At 38.9% G+C, this 19,767-nt stretch overlaps 1 protein-coding gene across 27 annotated transcripts in view; it reads right to left on the reverse strand.

Moving 5' to 3' along the window:
- The window catches only part of PPIP5K2 (diphosphoinositol pentakisphosphate kinase 2), a 57,730-nt gene continuing 37,963 nt past the window's right edge, over positions 1–19,767 (reverse strand). For 5 of the 27 annotated variants that reach the window (XM_035100202.2, XM_035100201.2, XM_035100205.2 and 2 more), the window contains 10 exons: positions 18,475–18,648; positions 15,324–15,497; positions 14,219–14,242; positions 13,858–13,927; positions 11,346–11,465; positions 10,475–10,537; positions 7,907–7,966; positions 5,737–5,886; positions 4,073–4,192; positions 1–2,506 (listed from right to left, as the gene is read on the reverse strand). In XM_035100202.2, the coding sequence (XP_034956093.1) occupies positions 2,478–2,506; positions 4,073–4,192; positions 5,737–5,886; positions 7,907–7,966; positions 10,475–10,537; positions 11,346–11,465; positions 13,858–13,927; positions 14,219–14,242; positions 15,324–15,497; positions 18,475–18,648 (984 nt within the window). In that variant the 3' untranslated portion in view covers positions 1–2,477. Of the gene's footprint in view, positions 2,507–4,072; positions 4,193–5,736; positions 6,179–7,906; positions 7,967–10,474; positions 10,538–11,345; positions 11,466–13,857; positions 13,928–14,218; positions 14,243–15,323; positions 15,498–18,474; positions 18,649–19,767 lie in introns of those variants that run through there. The other 22 variants (XM_035100216.2, XM_035100207.2, XM_035100212.2 and 19 more) reach the window with 22 other exon arrangements.

The raw sequence follows: 19,767 nt of genomic DNA on the forward strand, positions 1-19,767 counted from the left end.
TATTGACTCTTTTATTTGAGAGCAGATCAAAAAAATTGCCAAAGCTTTGGTTGTCTGGAATGATATGCACACTTAAATTATAACATTTTCTTATAGAAAAACAGTAAACATAACTTATACATTCAGAGGTGAGCAAGACAAACATTGCCCATATTATAAACTTACATTATAGATAATGAAATGTTTGCAATGAGAAGTTATGAATCTACTATATATTTGGTATCTTAAACCATACTTAAGAATTTATCATATGAACTCATATGAAATATGCACAGCAATGCAATGGCAAGTATAATTAGCAAATTCACTTTCATGGAGAATTGCCAGGATGAGAATCGAAGCCTTTTTTAAAAAAACAAAAAAAAACAACAATTATATTTGAAGGTAAGTCTCCTGGTTTTTAACAGGAAAATATTGCTGTTGATGAGAATCACATTAATATTAATCCCTGGGTTGGACTCAGACTTATAAACACTTAAGTACACTCACTGAGAGATATAGAACAAGTTAGTTAAGCCTCATTGATTTCAGTGGGTCCAAACTGACTAAGCCTGGACCCAATCCATTATATTTTAATGATGGGAACATTAGCTGTATTGGTTTATGTTCAAGTGTTCAGTGCTGAAACAGTAATTATGTAGATTTGGTAATGCTACAATTTCTTTTAATTTCAAAACTTGACAATATAATCTGCACATATAGAAAGTTCCCAGCATGGAATATTAACAGACCAGCTGTTTCTGCTTTGATGAAGCCCTGTTATCCACACATGAACTATGCTTTAAGCAGTATCCTGCAGAAATCTCTTGAAGAAAGTCATCTTTGCAACAAAATAGAAGAGCATTTAGGAAAAGTGTAAACAGGAAATTACTTTTAGGATAGGAGATCATAAAGCACAGACAGTAACAACCAAAGAATATTTGAATGTCAAGGGTCTGGTGTAAACATACAAAGAACAAGGAAATTAAAGGGCATGTCACCTGCACCCAGCATACCTATTCCCCAACAAAAAAATGCTCTCTTTGGAAATGCATTTTTAAAAGAGATGCTCCCAGGTAAGACTAAGTGTGCCAGGTGTCAGTTTAGGCAACATACTAGTAATTAGCTCTTAATTCACAAATACAAAAAATAGAGACCTTTAACCACCTAAGCAGTACCAGAATTGTTAGCCTGCACCTCCATACGGCTGAAAGCAACAGGAAGGCGGAGATATTTGCAGAAGCCACATTTAAGCTGGGGTAGGGATCAGAAAACAGTATTTTGCACTCAGGTATAAGACTGAAATACTATCCCTGACTTTAGCCCATTTAAGCAGGACTACCATGGAGAAGAGTCAAGACCAATGTCTTTCCACCCCAGCACAGTTGCTGTTGAGGGAGAAAAGATATGACACAGATCACCACTGACAGTGAGTTCCTTAAGTTTGGTAGTGGGCATATGCCAGGCGCTTCAGAATTGGGAAGCAAAATATTTCTCTATAAAACAATGGTCTCTCGTGTTGCAGGTGTTTTTTGTTTTAATGTTTACTATTTCATCTGCCTTTAAGTTACTTGGAGCCTTGAGAAGTTCCAAAGAAGGTATAGCTGTTCGGGCACTTCATATTACAGTTTTCTGCTGTTTTTCAAAAACTGGAGCCAGGCTCCAATGAAAACTCTCTGTGAAATGAGTTTAATCTGTTTCTTCCTCATAAAATAACACAGCTTTCTTTCGAACGACGAACCTTTCTAATATTACAATTATTATTTATATTAGTGCTTAAGTGGCTCAAAGTAATCTGACCTTTTATTTTTTTGGGTAATGGTGTGTGTACCTTCAAAGCATGAGGGCTTAAGCGCTTTTCATTTATCATCCAGCTCCATTATGCATTTCTACCAGAGGGGAAATAACCAACCACTGAGATGCTGTCACAGATTGACATTCATAAAGGTATCTATGAAGCAGAGTCCTATTAATGTGCTTTGGTGATGAATAAGTTTTCATGTCCTGGGCCTTAAGGTCTACTGTAGGGCAAAAAGGAAATGATGGCTTTTCCTACCCCTCTCCTATCTCCCTACTAGGTGCTCCTTTATAATGCAAACCAGTATGTTAGGCTGTTTTGGTTTGTGCGTGAATTTAGGACAACAAAGATGTTAAAGGTTATGTGCAGTTTCTCTGTTAAAAGACCCATTTCCTTAAAACATTGATGTAAACATCTTTGCTTTTCATACTTTCCATACAAAGAAATTACCTTTCCTGAATATATACTATATATGCACTTCAGTAATTATTTTATATACAGGGAAACACATACTTACACAGAGAGAAATGAATAGCCTTTTGAAGTTAACTTATTTGTCTACAAAGAAATATACACTGCTAAAGATGGCACTGGCAGCTCCTTCCAGTTTTGCTTGAACAGCTTCATTTCTTCTGAGACAGTTTAACCACCAGTGCTAAACAAGTATTGTTTTAACTCTTTTTTGGCATTTTATGATGTATCAAACAGGAGGCGAAAAAACACTGGTACCTGCACACAAGCAAAATAGAATCATGTTTCTTATGGTGAATGGGGAAAAAAGACATAATCAAGACAAACAAGCATTTTAGAGTCTGTTTGCTTTCAGGAGGAGAAACTTAAAGCACTGAAACCAATACTACTTTGGCTACGTCATGCACAATATTAAGGTATCTCTGAAACTTGACAAAAATAACATTAGAAGGATGGGAGCCAGGGGCAGCCTGTCCCAGGTCACTGCCTGAGGTGAATGGGAAGGTGCTGCCTCCCCTTTGCCGAAGCCTCACTTACTGAGATCATGTGGTTGCAGGTTCCAGTGAGATCTTGTAAGAGATCCATGAGATCTCGCTGGAGCCCCCAAACCGCTTCTTGTCTAATGCATCATGAGCTAGAAAAAAATAAGACCAATCCAACCACACCAAAATGCTCTCAAATTTCTTAAAGCATAAAGCAAAATGATTCTGAACAATCTAAAACGGTTCTTGTTAATAACGGTTGGAGGATGGATGGCGGCTAACAGATTGAGATTGAATCCTGACAAGACAGAGGTACTGTTTGTGGGGGACAGGAGGCGGGCAGGTGTGGAGGACTCCCTGGTCCTGAATGGGGTAACTGTGCCCCTGAAGGACCAGGTGCGCAGCCTGGGAGTCATTTTGGACTCACAGCAGTCCATGGAGGCACAGGTCAATTCTGTGTCCAGGGCAGCTGTTTATCAGCTCCATCTGGTACGCAGGCTGAGTCCCTACCTGCCCGCGGACTGTCTCGCCAGAGTGGTGCATGCTCTAGTTATCTCTCGCTTGGACTACTGCAATGCGCTCTACATGGGGCTACCTTTGAAGGTGACCCGGAAACTACAACTAACCCAGAATGCGGCAGCTAGACTGGTGACTGGGAGCGGCCGAGACCACATAACACCGGTCCCGAAAGACCTACATTGGCTCCCAGTACGTTTCTGAGCACAATTCAAAGTGTTGGTGTTGACCTTTAAAGCCCTAAACGGCCTCGGTCCAGTATACCTGAAGGAACGTCTCCACCCCCATCGTTCTGCCCGGACACTGAGGTCCAGCACCGAGGGCCTTCTGGCAGTTCCCTCGCTACGAGAAGCCAAGTTACAGGGAACCAGGCAGAGGGCCTTCTCGGTAGTGGCACCCACCCTGTGGAATGCCCTCCCACCAGAGGTCAAAAAGAACAACAATTACCAGACATTTAGAAGGCATCTCAAGGCAGCCCTGTTTAGGGAAGCTTTTAATGTCTGATGGATTTCTGTATTTTAATGTTTTGTTGGAAGCCGCCCAGAGTGGCTGGGGGAACCCGGCCAGATCGGCGGGGTATAAATAATAAATTATTATTATTAGACCCTGATGTTGGGAAAGATTGAGGGCACTAGGAGAAGGGGAAGACAGAGGACGAGATGGTTGGACAGTGTTCTCGAAGCTATGAACATGAGTTTGACCAAACTGCGGGAGGCAGTGGAAAACAGGAGTGGTGACACGACTAAACAACAACAACAACAACAACATTATTATTATTATTATTATTAAGATGAATGTGAAAAGGTGTTTTTCAAGTATTACTTACTTGACTTAGTCGAGGAGCATTCTCGCCGACTCAAAGGGTCTTCTTCTGGAGTTGGTTGGATTTTTGCAGGGGTGTATGTATTTAAAGAGTTTTTTCTTGCATCCAGAAATGATGGCGAAGCTAAAAGGGTTAATAAAAGTTACAAAGCTATTTTATCTTATTCTTTCTCAAGTAACTGGGTGTTGTTAATGCTGAAGAAGCAGAGATTATATAAAGTATCAACAAAGGCTGTATTATTCTTTGAACAATTGCCTCTGAAAACTGTGTACATTGTTTTTATGCGAATAGTACAGTGAACATATTATGCTCCAATATTACTCCTCATCAATATGGATCTTAAAGTTTTTGTCAATGTCACTTTTAAACTATTAGACAGTCATCTTTTTTTGTTTCTAAGAAACCTATTTAGACAAACCTGAAAGCTGCCTCACTAATTGAAGTTGGCATGCATGCACAGAAAACAGGTATCTAGCCAAATATGTATTTTTTTTTTCTTATGTACTTCTTCTTTGTGTATGGCTTGCAGACTACTAAATAGCTAATAGGATAATAAACTAGAGTAAGAGGGTCTAATACTGTCTGAATAAGGAACTTTTCCCTCAGAGCATTTTATCTCTGAGTACCTAACTCAGCTTCTACTCACTTTTTTGAATTAGTGCACCAAGATTTGCTAATTTAAAAATTGTTATGCTTCTCTTTACTGCTGTTTTCTACCACAAGGAACTTGTGAATTTTGCTCAAAGTTAGAGGCAGGTCTGGAGAATTTTATATTTACAAAATCAGACATTTTGTGTTCCTTCATCCTAGCAGGTGTAACTTGAAACCTGCATTGCACCCTGGAATGTGAAATATATTAAGTCTGTTACCTCTTCCCATGCTCCATCTTGAGACCAAGCACATTGCAGGCTTCATGGCTTCAACACGATGCCCGTTTTTTGATCCCCTCACCTCTCGCTCTGCTTAAAAACTAGCCTGACAAAGAATTCTGGACAGCTCAAAAGCTTTCTTGCTATTTTGTACCAGTTTGGATGTCCTCATAAAGGTATTGCCCTACTATGGAATTTGGGAAATTATCATTTATAGTTAGTTACAGAAATGCATGGCAGTGTTCAAACTGAAAGAGAATAATGTACTATAGGCACCATAGTGTTCAGAGTCCAATAAACTACTTCAGGTATACAGAGAGGTATGTGCCAAGCAGGATCTTCATTTCCCCCACCTCAGCAACTCTATTTGAAGTTGCCTAGGTTTTTGAAACAAAGTTTCTAGATTAGATATGGGGCATATGTGTGGAGTGGAGGGGTGGAATGGAAGCCCCACTTCTTTGGATCTTAGCAGTTTTTAATTGCACAAATAAGTGTTGTCATTATACAGAAATTTTGCACAGCATACAAGCAGGGTATGTGTTATAGTCATATTGTGTGACTAATTTAAGTTAAATTGCATTCTCTTACACTTCCAAGGACAGCCAAGAAGACAGCTGCAGTGTGGGTGGTGTGGTTATATGCCAATTCATGGGGAAAATGAGGAAATACTTATTTGATTAAATCTGAGACAGTTTATCAGTCCCACACCAGAAAACACTAAATCCTAGTATTCAGTGGATTTCCTATGACCAGCAGCGTTTTGCAGTTTGCGAAATAAAAGACATAAAAGGTAATTACGCAGAGAAAATGTGGATGCGGCTTGAAATCTGTCGTACAAAGGAATGGCAGCAATGGAAGCAAGAAAGTCATCCACCTGCTTTAATGACAAGGAGTTATGGAGGGTTTCTAGAGGGCAGATTGAAGGCACCATGGAATACAATTCAAAGCCTGAAAAAGAAAAAAAGAAAACACACACACACACCACAGATTTCCAATGTAAAAGGAAGCAACTGAGCAATTATAATGGCAAAGATATGTTCTGCAGAAGTATGCTTAAAAGGCCAGAATACAAAGAGACCCGTGCATGCCATGTGCACCAAAGCACTTCTGAACCCAGTGCTGCTCTCCAGGTTTCTGCTCCAGGCTGCTGCCCTTTTGCACTGCATCAGAAGCAGCTCCAGAATGATTGCTTGATTTTCTGAAGGGAGTTTTCTCAGGTAGACACATGGCACATGCAGGCCTGCAGTGAGAAAAGATGGAACCAAGAAGCCTCAAACATGATTCTGGTTCCATCCAAACACATGCAATCATACAGTAACACTTCAGATACTGAAACAATATGGAGCTGGACTAAAGGGTGTCAGAATTTCCTATATATAAAGCTGATGGTTTTGCATATACATAATATAAAAACATTTTTATTTAAATAAGTCTAAGGCAGCAATTTAACCACCACTTACACAGATGTAGACATACTTATCCATTGTACTCTCCAATAACTCTAATCTAGGTTTTCATTCAATTTTAAAATTTCTATATAAAACAGACTTAAGAAGTCAATGAAGTAAAGGCTCAGCATGTCCATATGTTATTTCCATAGCCATCAGAGCTGGCTCTTCAAGTCAAAACTCCTGGTCATCTAAGTTTGAAAGTACTGTTTTCTGAGAAGAAAGCAAGGATAACCCTCTTGCAGGATTATGACAAGTTTCCTTAATATTATTTACATCCAGCTTCATTACTTTTATAACAGTTACTGTCAAGCCACAAATAAATCCAGGGTTAGGCATCATAAGTAAAAACATAATCAACCATGCATACCTGAACTAACGTTAATTTAAAACTCCATATGCGTACATAAGCTTTAAAAAGTACTTGTGAACTGATTCAGACAGCTCCCCACAAAAATTGTTCATATAAAGTTTCACTATTATAATTCTGAAAACAAAAACTGTAATTTTACTTAAGTTGCTAAATTTCTCCCAAGACCTTTTTTTTCAATGACATAGGTTTGCTAATGAAGAAGAATTCATGTTTTTAGTGCAAGGTACATTTAAATGTAATATGAAGTAAACTATAGTGAACTCCAAAACTAAAGAATTCAGATTCTTGTTATCTGAAATACCCTTTCTGTCCTTAAATTTCTAGAGAAGGAAACTTTGCAATTGAACTTTTTGGTATCTTATTGAATTGTAGCAGTTAAGCCTCTGTGTGTGCTTCAAGTTAATTGTGTTTAATGCATAATAATTCTTCTACGAATACAACACTACGCATGCAGGCAAGCGCAAACCCTTTCTTTGCATTACAGTAAATTCCACGAGAACTGCAGCTTTCCCTGACTGGAAAAATCCACAAACGTGTATGAGTATCTATGCATAGCTGCCAAGTTTTCCCTTTTCTCGCGAGGAAGCCTATTCAGCATAAGGGAAAATCCCTTTAAAAAAGGGATAACTTGGCAGCTATGTATCTATGTAAAGAACTATTTCATGGGACTATGGCAGGCTATTTTCTTTAAGTGCTTGTGTCTATTCTGGTGCTTATGATTACCTCATGTCCAATAAAGATCCTTTGAAACAGTTAAATCTGAAGCTCAATAGTGTCATTTATACTTCTTTTAGCTTTATTTACCTAGGCAATAAAAACCAACTATTCACTTGTGCACACACCCCTCTTTCAGCAGCTTCATTACTAGATTATCAAGCATTGGAGAATATACTGAGACATGTGCCGAGAGGCCATTTCCACTGGATTGAAATTGAAAATGGTAAAAACCTATTCATTTGTGTTCTTTCATTTTTAAAAAGACACCAACGTATTGGACAGTATCCTTTCAAATCTCTGATCTGCTAACGTGAGCTGACCTCTATCTTAACATACCAGTTTCCATCAAAATGAAAGACAATGAAAGGGTTAGCGCAACAACTTAGAAAGCCACCCTGCCGTCTTACATTTGAAAGCTATAAAGACATACCACTGGCGCCTAGAAATTCCTCAGAAGAAACCGACCAGCACCTAAAGAGGTCTGGATGTTCTGCACAGAGGCCCAAAAAATAAGTAAAGCACTGTCAGTAGATACTTGTTTCACCATGTATCTTGAACTCAAGATGAAAGGAAGGGGAAGACTGAAATGGTTTAGAAGTTGCATTGTTATCTTAAAGTTATGGAAGTCAAAGAAAAGAGGAGGCCCTCATGGAAAGCTTAAGAACAAAAGGTACACCACTCCTCATTTTCAAAGCAGCTGGAGTGACCCCAAGTTACCTGAGGAAGTACATTTAGGCTTCTGAGTAATACATATAAGCATGCAGTAAATTGTGAAAGTTGTGAGGATACATATTAATCAGATCACAGCAATCTGTATCAACACAGCTGTGATAAAAATATGCAAATTTTAAGCATATACTATTTGGATAAAATGTGCTCTGCCATCTATTGATGATATAGGTAAAGGTAAAGGGGCCCCTGACCATCAGGTGAAGTCGTGTCCGACTCTGGGGTTGCGGTGCTCATCTCGCTTTATAGGCCGAGGGAGCCAGCATTTGTCCGCAGACAGCTTCCGAGTCATGTGGCCAGCATGACAAAGCTGCTTCTGGTGAACCAGAGCAGCGCACGGAAACGCCGTTTACTTCCCGCCGGAGCGGTCCCTATTTATCTACTTGCACTTTGATGTGCTTTCGAACTGCTAGGTTGGCAGGAGCTGGGACCGAGCAACGGGAGCTCACCCCGTTGCAGGGATTCGAACTGCCGACCTTCTGATCAGCAAGCCCTAGACAGCGCCACCTGGGTCCCTATATTGATGATATATTTCCCCCTTATTTGTAAATATTTATTGTTTAGCTCTCATACCTCAACTTTCAGCTGTTTTGCATACTAAGTTGAGCATCTCTCTCTTTAGATGACTTAATTTTCGAGTCAATATGCACTTTTTCATTTTCACAACTACTTCTCTATGTAGCTATGAAATACTGTAGTAATATTTGTAAAGATTATTTACAACTGAAGCAAACCTATCATTTTATTATGATGATTTGGGAATAGACACAAATCTACAGCTTCATGAAGACTTTATATTACCTTACCACTGAACTCAGTTGATAAATGGCTTTGGGCACTTTTTCAATAAGGATAAAGAAACTGAGAGCAGCATTACTGTTTCATCTATGATGGAGGAGTGGCCAGCTCAGTTTCTGTGATGAAAGGACCAATTCAGTGGCAAAGCTTTGCAAAATGTGTTATATGTTGGGCAGGATGGGGGCAGCGATATGCGTTCCACCGGCCAATTTCAGCAATAATTAGGTGGCTTGTGTTAATAATAATAATAGTAATAATAATAATATTTTATTATTTATACCCCGCCCATCTGGCTGGGTTTCTCCAGCCACTCTGGGCTGTTTCCAACAAAATATTAAAATACAATAGTCTGTTAAACATTAAAAGCTTCCCTAAACAGGGCTGCCTTCAGATGTCTTCTAAAAGTCTGGTAGTTATTGTTCTCTTTGACATCTGGTGGGAGGGCGTTCCACAGGGTGGATGCCACTACCGAGAAGGCCCTCTGCCTGGTTCCCTGTAACTTGGCTTCTCGCAGTGAGTGAACCGCCAGAAGGCCCTTGGCACTGGACCTCAATGTCTGGGCAGAATGATGGGGGTGGAGACGCTCCTTCAGGTATACTGGACCGAGGCTGTTTAGACCTCAGGAGGAAAATAGGAGTGGCAAGTAACTCATTAAAATAAAGCACTTAAGCTGTCTGTATGAAAGGAAGGAAACTTAAAGTGAAGCAAATCATTTGGTTACTGACAGAAATGTAGGGAACTTTGTTTTCAATTAACTTTTATTTTAAGTCTGATGTTATTTCAAGAAGCTGATAGCAAGTTCCAGTTGTTATTTATAATGAAATCCTGAGTTCTCAGAGAATAGGCTTAGCAGTGGTTGTTAGCTATGCTAGAAAAACCAGAATCTTCATGTTCAAAGGCTGTATAGCTCTGAATCCCAGTCACTGGGGGACAAATAGAGGACAGACCATCACTTTCATGCCCAACTTAATGAGCTTCCCAGTACCATCTGGTGGTTGCTGTTGGAAATAGAGTGCTGGAGAAAGTGGGCCTTTTGGTTTGGTTTAGTAAGGCAGGTCTTACGCTGAGTTCCAAAGGTTCAGAACAGAGATATCGAACACAGCAGGATGCCAAAGAGTATGAAGAGGGAAGGAATATGAGCTGTTTAGGATCAGAAAGCTTTTAAACCATACACTATGTGTACTAATTGGTTGGGTCATTAAGAAGATTGCGTAAAAATAGACATGGAATTCATTTATTTCCCCACCCCATCCCAAAAAAATATTTTGAATGTGTGAATTTGAAAAGATTAGATTATGGAATTAAAAAGGGGATAGGGATTTAAATTATCAGAACTTCTAATAATTGACAATATGGCCATGTGATCAGCTGGAATCAGGGAGGATGGTGGTGGACAGTACTATACATCCCATAGTTTGGAAGGGATGAAGCAAGGGAATACTTTTTCTTTTAAAATAAAAGCAAAACATACCATTGGTTGGGTGTCGAGCAAATGAGATAGAAAACCTTTTAGCAGCAGAACCACGTGTGGTGTCTGAGAAAGAGAAAAACAGGTACCTGAAATTCAAAACAGCTACCAAAAGAGGGATAATTCAAGAAAGGACAGAAGAGGTGGAAAACAATGAAGAGTAGGTTAGAACTGAGTGCCATGCAGAAGGGATTGGGAGAGGTGCAAAGGCCAAAACAGGTTTAAAAGCAGGCAAAACTTTGCTGGTTGTTACTACTAGAGGTTTAATGGAGTGTATGGAAGACAACTACGGGTGAGCTTGTGATTTTGGCATACAAACATACATGGTTAGAATTGAATATCATGGATGTGACAGTAGGAGGAAGTTGAATGTTTCTTACCCTCAAGAAAGTTAACATACATTGTAAAATGGTGGAAATCTGGTGCTGACATTTCTATTCTGCTTGTTACTCTGAAGCCCCAAGCCAAACACTTTCAGGATAATTTTAAAAATAATTTTAAAAATGTACCTCTCTTTAGGACTTTACAAATATTAATGAATCTCCTTTGATTTCTCTAGTTTCTCAATAAATGATTTTTTTGTTCCATTTCAGGAAAAACTTACCAAATTAAATGGTTTTAAACATAGGTTGAACATAAACCTTTTTTAAAGTTGGTTCGTTACAGAAGGGAAGAAGCCCCCCTTCCATCGGTGTGCCATTAAACACAATTAATCTCTGAGAAATAACAGGACACTACAACCCTCTACAAATTAATATTAGTGATCGGCATTATAGGCTTCCACTCTGTAAACAGGCGTAGGACTTTCTTTCAAGGTTTAATGTGTGCATATGAGTGGGTGGGTGTAAGTGCATGTGCGAAGGGGTGCACATACCATCTATGCAGCCAGTAGAAGTCAGCTTTTTACGATGAATACGAGCATAATCCTGTAGGTTAGGTGCACTTGAAGAACCCCCGAGCACCGAAGTGCTAAACAGGCTCGCACAGTGAGACCCTGATGGGAGTTAGAGAAAATACATACAGCAACCAGGTGTTCTTCTGTTCACATCGGGGGTGCATGCAGCATGCAAGCATATCGCTCTTACCACACAAGAGGCTGCCTCTGGCATTGCCTTGAACAGGTTCACAATATGCTTATAAAGTCAGTGGTACTTTCAGGATGTAACTACCATAAATTACTGTGCTTCTATTTATCACGATCCCCTTTACTAACTATATACATACAGAGAGAAGGCTGAACTCTAATGAAGGGAACTTCATTTTGTTTTCTGTTGCTAGACTTGATAAAGGTAAAAAAACAAAAACCTGCCCGACAGGTCAATGTAAAATAAAAATGGATGGTTGAGGAAGAAACACAAGATTGAATATTTACAGTTAATAACTGAATCTGCTAAAATGAGCACTGAACGCTGCAAAAGACAGAGATCAGCTTATTTTCTTATGGAAATTCCACTTAAATTCATGGGATGTGATCAAGTTTTCTTGCACGCGTTCCACTTGTGGCTGGTGCAGATACATCCCATTAAATGTGTTAAGTTTCTCAATGTTTTTTTTTTAAAAGTTAATGGCTGATCTAAAAACAAACCCTGGTGTACTGACTTTTGCTGTCTGGTATTAAAAACCTTGCTTATAAAGAATAATTCTCTACATGCTACAATATTGGTATCCTCCTCCCATAATAATATTTTAATTTACATTTAAAAACCTAAGAAAAGGGCTACTTTGGGTGTAATGTATTTTGGACAATCCCTTACCAATATAAAATTCATCTCAATGGCACTTGCTCTGGAGAGGTTTCTCCTATCCTTGCCCTTTGAAACACGATCTATTTGCTTTCTAATCATGAACCACTGATTCAAAATTTCTGTTATTACCACTGACAACCAAACGGTGAGGAAAATGTTAGTAGCACATCTGATGAAATACATCAATATAAATGTCTAATCTGGAGAAGTTTTGGAACTTAATACCTGCATTTAGATCAGTTTTCATCAACATGTACAGTATTGGCCTGAATGTAAGCCTCACTTTTTGCCCAAATTCTGACCGTGAAAAGTTAAAGTGTGGCTTACATTTGTGACCTTACAATATGCGGCCAGGAGTACGGGGCAAACAGTGCCAGGAGTGTGGCAAAGTGGCGCCCGCCCCGTGCGTAGTCCCTCGTCCTCTCCCCCAAGGCCAGGAAGGGAGAGAGTGAGGAAGGAAGGGGGAAAGATCACTAACAATGCCCCCCCTCCCCCCCAAATATGCAGCCAGGAGCAGCGAGGAATGGAGCGGCGTATATTCAGAATTTTTTTCTTTTTTCCTTCCCCTCCTCCAATTTTAAAGGTGCAGCTTCTATCCGGGCCAATACGGTATATTTATGTGGCATATTACAGAGAACAAGATTGTGCAATGATTGAAGAACATTAGAAAAATCAAATTCCAGTAATCAAGAGCAGCATCTGATGTATGTATTTTGCTAGGTAACATTTTGAAACATGAAGAAACCAAAAAAGATTGTGTATATAGAAAGAATATAGAGTTAAGTAGACAACTGGAGAAATTTTTATCTTAAACTGCATTTAATGCTACAGGTAGGTAGCCGTGTTGGTCTGAGTCGAAGCAAAATAAAAAAATTCCTTCAGTAGCACCTTAAAGACCAACTAAGTTTATATTTTGGTATGAGCTTTCGTGAAGTGTGCATGCACACGAAAGCTCATACCAAAATATAAACTTAGTTGGTCTTTAAGGTGCTACTGAAGGAATTTTTTTATTTTGCATTTAATGCTGTGTTTGTTTTGTTTGACGTGCTATGAAAGTGTTACCCAAAATAGAGCAAAAAGGTAACCGGTAGTATACACTACCAAATGTAGTATAATACACTACAATGAAAATAGTATTCATTCTACAGTACTAAAATGCTGCTGAAATATAAATCTAATGCTTGATGTAATAAAGCATTTACAATAGCCAAGCCTGTATTCTGAAAGCTGTAGTTGATGGAATTTGGGGTAGTGCAAAGAACATTACTCTTGTGTTGTTCTTAAATGTATATGAAAAACAAAAAATGAGAAAAGTAAAAGTTTTGGATTACCAGGAGAATCTCTTCAACTGTTCCCATCTGACTAAGGAGCAAGCCCCCAAAAGCCTAGAGATGAATCCTCTTAAAATGGTCTATTAACTTCGTCAAAACAACAATATGGTTTCGGTTAAAGTGAAAAATTCATGCCAACAATGACAACTGATATTCTATATTCATTGACCAAATGACTAATTTGTATTAAAATATTCAAGGTACTTTATCCAAACAACGGAGTTAACTTTTAAAATATCTACAAGCTTGAATACTGAAAACTGAGTAGGTCTACTTTAAAGGAGCAGGACTTTAGGAAATATATACGTACCTATACCGCTTGCCTTTTGCTCCATAATAGTTCTTGGTGGTCGGAAATAACTGCTGGTTTCTGTTGGAGCCTGGACATGGGAATTGGATAAATAAGAACAAAAACAGACTAGTGGGATTGTAGAATCCATTAAGCTTGAAACAGCAGCCTGTTCATGACAGACAAGTATTAATAAGCCGTATGATGCATTAGTAGAGATACCAAAACAATATGGAAGGTCATGCAATATTGCTGAAGGGAATCCAGTTCACTCATGAGATCCTGGCAGTGAAGTGGTGCAAGCAGGCATTCATGATGACAAAAACAGGACAGACATCAAGAAAGATATGAAAACACAGACAACTGTGTCATTTTAGTTTACCAAATGAACACTCCTAAACTGCGCCTGTATTGGAAGGGAGAGGGGTGGGGGAGGAAACACAGACAGGCTGATAAGGTCACCTTACAGTCACTGATCCATGCACAGGCTCTTATCAGGGTAAACTTCTGATGTTCACAACCTTTAACCTAAAACTCTTTTTTTCTATATCCAAGCAATTTTAGTTTCAATAGGACATCAAAATAACATTCTTTTGAGGGGCGGGGGGGGGGGGGTGTTCCGGTAACAGGACACCATCCATTGTTTAGTACAACCATTTGTAAGTGTTTTGTTTTATATCCAACGTTAGTTCTACTCAGAACAGACCCACTGAAATGAACAGATATGACTAACTTGGTTTTATTAATTTCAATGGGTCTACTTTGTGTATAACTGAGTTGGATAAAAGCTGTACACTATTCTATTTTACTGTTCAGTATATGTACTATTTTACTTAATTCCCCCAATATGGCAAATTTCAGTGTTATACATTACAATGGATGAAGAACTGTCTTCAAAACAGAGAGAGAGAAAGGATACCTCCAGTTCACAAGTAGAGAAAAGAATGATTAGTACTAACAATTTTTTTCTTGCACAGTTAATAGGCCGTTGAAAAGACAATCTATGCTAATCCCAACTGTGGAATACCAATATTGGACCCCAATCCAATTACTTCAAATCACAATTTGTTTCATTTATTAGATAATCATTTTAATGCACCTGCCACCAAATTACTCAATGCTGTTTTTGTTTTGCTTTATAAGTAAAAAAAGAAAAGTCTTAAAGGACAACTAAACCAAAGCTGATGTCTATTTCATTAGGAACTAACTATTTCCATCTCTACGGTGCTAGGAAAAAAAACCAACTGAAAGCCAAACAATCTACTACATTCAGTGAAACCTCTGTAGGAAAAAAAAAAAACATGCACTTGCTTTTTCCCCCCCCGAGCATTTTTGGGAGTAACTAGTGTTTTTTGAAATCACATTTTAATGACAGGTGAAATAATTTTCTTTGAATAAAATCCAGAACAAGGGATTAGATGTCCTTAAAGATAGCTGTTTTCTGCTTGGAATGCATAGTAATGTTTAATGAAGTAAAGTTTAAAAACCTGTTGCCATGAGCCAAAAATACTGGATGTGAAAGCCAATGATTTAGGGGAGACAGGGGAAGAAGTGTTTTGTTCCCCTGATCTGCGTCTTCGACGCCCAGTACCCACACCACTGGTGTAATGCAGCCAGGTACCAATACACTCTGGGCTAGACACACTCAGGGGGCTCTCTTCCTGGAAGTGAGAAAGGGGGCAAAAAAACAGCAAAGCATGCAACGTTAGATTCATAGCCAAATGATAAGAAAATAAAATACAGTTTTGTCTGCACCCTTTTCTAAAAAAACTTTAACAGCATTATACAGTAATGAGCCGTGTTTCCTATAAAAAAAAAATCACACAATACAAACAACTAGAATTACTCAGCTACTATTTTCACTAAAGACACTTAAACAGTACTAAGGTCAAGGAAACTGAATACATGTACATATTTTTAAAATGTCACTGTTAATTGTGTTCCTCTCACTAAGCATAGCAAATTCTCTGCCTGTGCTGCATCCACACGTATTTCACAAAAACATGTAACTGACCTCTGATGACACTAAACATATTTTCTTAATTTTAGTGTCTCAATTTTTCCCCTAACAAAACACACCAGTAAAATTTAGTCGTCATTCTGTATCCACATGCCACATCTATCCTCTGCATAAACATTATACCTCCTGCCTAAGCTCCAGGACCAACTCTAAGAACTAAACCAAACACCAGTGACAGGCTGGCACACCAACAATGCTGTTATAATTAGGTCAAGATCAAGACATTCACAAGAAACAGAGTCAGGATCACACTGAACGAACATTACAGATACATTCATGTTCAATATATATTTAGGGAGCCTTGATCTTCAAGGTTAAGTTGTTTGATTTTTGTTTAACTTTCTCCAAATAGAAGAGAATCAGCTTCACGTTGCTTTACACACCATTTAAAAATTAATCTTTTTAAAATGGTATTTTATTGAAGTGGGAAATAATTCTAAATTCAGCTAAAAAGAATCTCTCCATGTTCCTATCAATGAATACAGAATGTCCCAAGAGAAAGAAAAATATAATGTAAAAATGAAGCCATGATTTCCAAATCTTTCTATATTTAAGTTTCAGGCTAGTAAAGTCAGCAAAATAAAAACAGAGTGTTTATTGACAGGGAAAAGCAGAATTTACAACTACGTGTGAAAAATTACAAAGGATATGTAGAATACCGCTCAACATTAACGTTTGCCTGCTGGAAAAACCCACAGCATTTATTGGGATATTCCTGTATCATCACGTAAAAAACCTGGAACATCAAAAAGTTTAATAAAAATATTTTTGGATCCGTAAGAAATAGATATAATTTCTCTCTGATAAAGACTGCCATGATCAGTAACAAACGCATGTGCCCACATTGGGGAGAGAGTGGGCTGGATGGGGAGGGTGGGGAGGGAAAAGAACTTGGTTTCAACAGGCTATAAACTTTATTCACTACAGGTTTGATGAATTGGAAACACAAGGGCAGAACTAAGAAGTCACGTGACCTGCCTGCTGTTAGAAGAGTCCAGGCTGCCTGCTGAAAAGTAGGATTGTCAAAAGGTGGCAGGATCATCTGTAGCCTTGAGCAACCACCTACCAGAGTGCAGGTATGATGCCAGTGCCTGGTAGTGAGCTGATGCACAATTTGTGAAGGCATCTCTTAGTACAATTAGGCTAAGATCCAAATAACAGCATGAATAATTCTGCACACACACACACAGAGGCTTAGTACTTGAAATTTTAGATGTTGGGTCCTGTAACAACACATGGCACTTACGAAACTGAGAGGAGTTTTTTTTAAAAACTGAGATACATGGAATCTTTGCTTCAGAGGAAAAAAGTAAATACACTAATAATAATAAAAATCCCATAGGATATATACAAGATCTTGGATACAAAATGAGGTTTTTTTAGCCTTCATATTTATCACAGCTCAAGAGAGCCAAATAATAGTCTAGAATTCAATCAATAATATCAAATGGCCAAATTATTTGGAATGATTCATTTTGCAGCACGTAAGTCTGGAGATAGTACAACCCACTCCCCATAAGTCTTTGCTCCTGACTTGTCAAGGGACAACGGCTGTTACATAAACTAGTGCCCGCATGACACCATAAATAAATTATCCCAGTATATAGCAGTTGATGGTTTATCATGAATGAGCAGAACGCTCTTTCCCTCTAGCTAGTGAGAGCAGCAAACCACACTCCCTGGCTTTGCATTCCATCCAAACTAGGAATATGGTTTGTTTTTGGCTTAATGCCATGATTTGGTTGGAGTAGAACTAACCATGATTCCTAGGTTCAGATGCAACACTAAACCAGAGATTGTGTTTTATTGCTCCTACTGGGTATACAAGAAAAGCAAAGGTGGAGTGATCTATGCACTCATGGTGAACCATCAATTACGGTTTACTGTGTTACAGGTAGGTAGCCATGTTGGTCTGATGTAGTCGAAACAAAAAATAAAAAAAAATCTTTTCAGTAGCACCTTAGAGACCAACTAAGTTTGTCATAGGTATGAGCTTTTGTGTGCATGCACACTTCTTCAGTTTACTGTGTTGTATGAACTGGGCCATACTGTTTCTTGCAATTGTATTCTGTTACTGAAAAATGATTGGTAAAAAAAGAAACTCTCTCCTCATCTACTTCACTATTCTGAAGTAGCCCTGTAAATATGACAGACCTCCACATCTACCTTGATTCAGAATATTTAAGATTTTGGGACATAAGACATATCTTTCATATTAATAAGATAATTTCTTATCTTTTAGGGTACACCCACAACCATCGGTTACATTAGGGGGGGGGGAATATTGGGATGAACAATAACATTCTTGCAAAGGGCAAAAAAAAAGGCTTTAACTATTTCTTGTAGAATAATACATTTTGTAAGATTGTATATGCAAGCAATGTAGATTAGTCAGCCTGAAGACTAACTTAGACCTTGTTGAGTGATCCAAAACTCCTCTGAATAGTGGTATCTTTCGGTTATTAATTTAGGGAAGTGTTTGAAGCAATGTTAAAGTCCTATGAGAACTACAGCTATGTATTTTGCCATGCATTAAAAAAGAGAAAAAGAAATGTGAAAATCTCTCTAAAACAGGAGCCTGTTTCTACAGTAGTTAAGCATGGGAACAGCAGACTTACTTCTGATGAACCAATTTTCCTGGGTCTTGGAAGAGGCGACTTTCTATGTATATGAATTGGATCTGACACCAATGGCTTGAAGATCATTACAGATCGATCTATTTCATCCCTTTTACTACCATGTGATTCCTCATCATTTTCAATTTTGAGGGAGTTTTTCCTTGTGCCATCATTCTGGAAGAAAATGGATGTTTCATGTTACACAAAACTTCATTCGGCAGATGGAAAACATAATTCTTACAAATATTAAGGATTATGGCCCTTGGATACCTATAGCAACAAATCACGTACCACATGTGTTTGGATAAAGCAACTTTCTATGAAGCTATGGGAATGTACACCAAAGCACATTTGGTCAGGCCCTAGCAACTGTCTCCAACTCTGAAGACAATGATTTGTCCATTATGAATGCTACTTTCAAGAAGACAAAATTTTCTTAGTATCTGGCAGAGCAATCCATACCCCAACAAGGGAGCTGCTCACGCCATCTGGGGCAGAAGACAGTGGGCAGGCAAAAGTCTGCTCTTGCCTACCTCAGTCTGGAGCTGGCATTATGATCAGCCCCAGATTGAGCCCAATGCCACCAAGTGGGACCAGCTAGGGATTCAGCAGATCACAGGCTGGCCAAGTCCCTCCAAGCAGCACTGCAGAGGCCAGTGGAGTTGTTCTTGGCTGGGTGGAAGAAGACCTTATTCCCAACACTTCCTTCACCCATGTAAGGGCTTTTCTGAACATATGTGGGTCTGGGTCTGGGGGTGCTCAAGTATGCTCTGTGTGTGATTGAGAGATGCACTTGGGCAGAGAAAGAAAGATGTAGTTATGTATGGTGCGTGCACACGTGCCTGATAGTGAGAGTTAGAGGGAGGTATTTGTGTGTGTGTGTCTGTGAGACAAATACAAGCGTGTCCTTGGTCTGCATGTGTGTGGTGTATGCAATGTGAGGGAGAGGGGGGGGGAAGAGTGTGATATGGCCACCTTGTACATTGTTCCTGGTACTGGGGAATGCGTCTTGTTAAGACAGCGACAGCATTTTGTGCAGGTGACATTGTGTAAACTCCACCACATAATGTTATCCAGGGTAGCAGTCATGACAGTACACCCTCTAATTTTGTGACATGCCACATCCCCATGGCAGCCATGTTGTGACTGGTGGCCACAGCTTTTCCTCAAAATTCAAAATGCGCTATTTTCTACGAGTAAGTGGGAAAGGTACAACAACACAAGCTGTGTTATGCCATGGTACAATATTAAGCATTCAACCATTGCGAAAAGTCCTGCTCAAATTTCATGTAT

This window comes from Zootoca vivipara, chromosome 11, assembly GCF_963506605.1.
Source record: "Zootoca vivipara chromosome 11, rZooViv1.1, whole genome shotgun sequence".
Classification (NCBI taxonomy): Eukaryota; Metazoa; Chordata; class Lepidosauria; order Squamata; family Lacertidae; genus Zootoca; species Zootoca vivipara.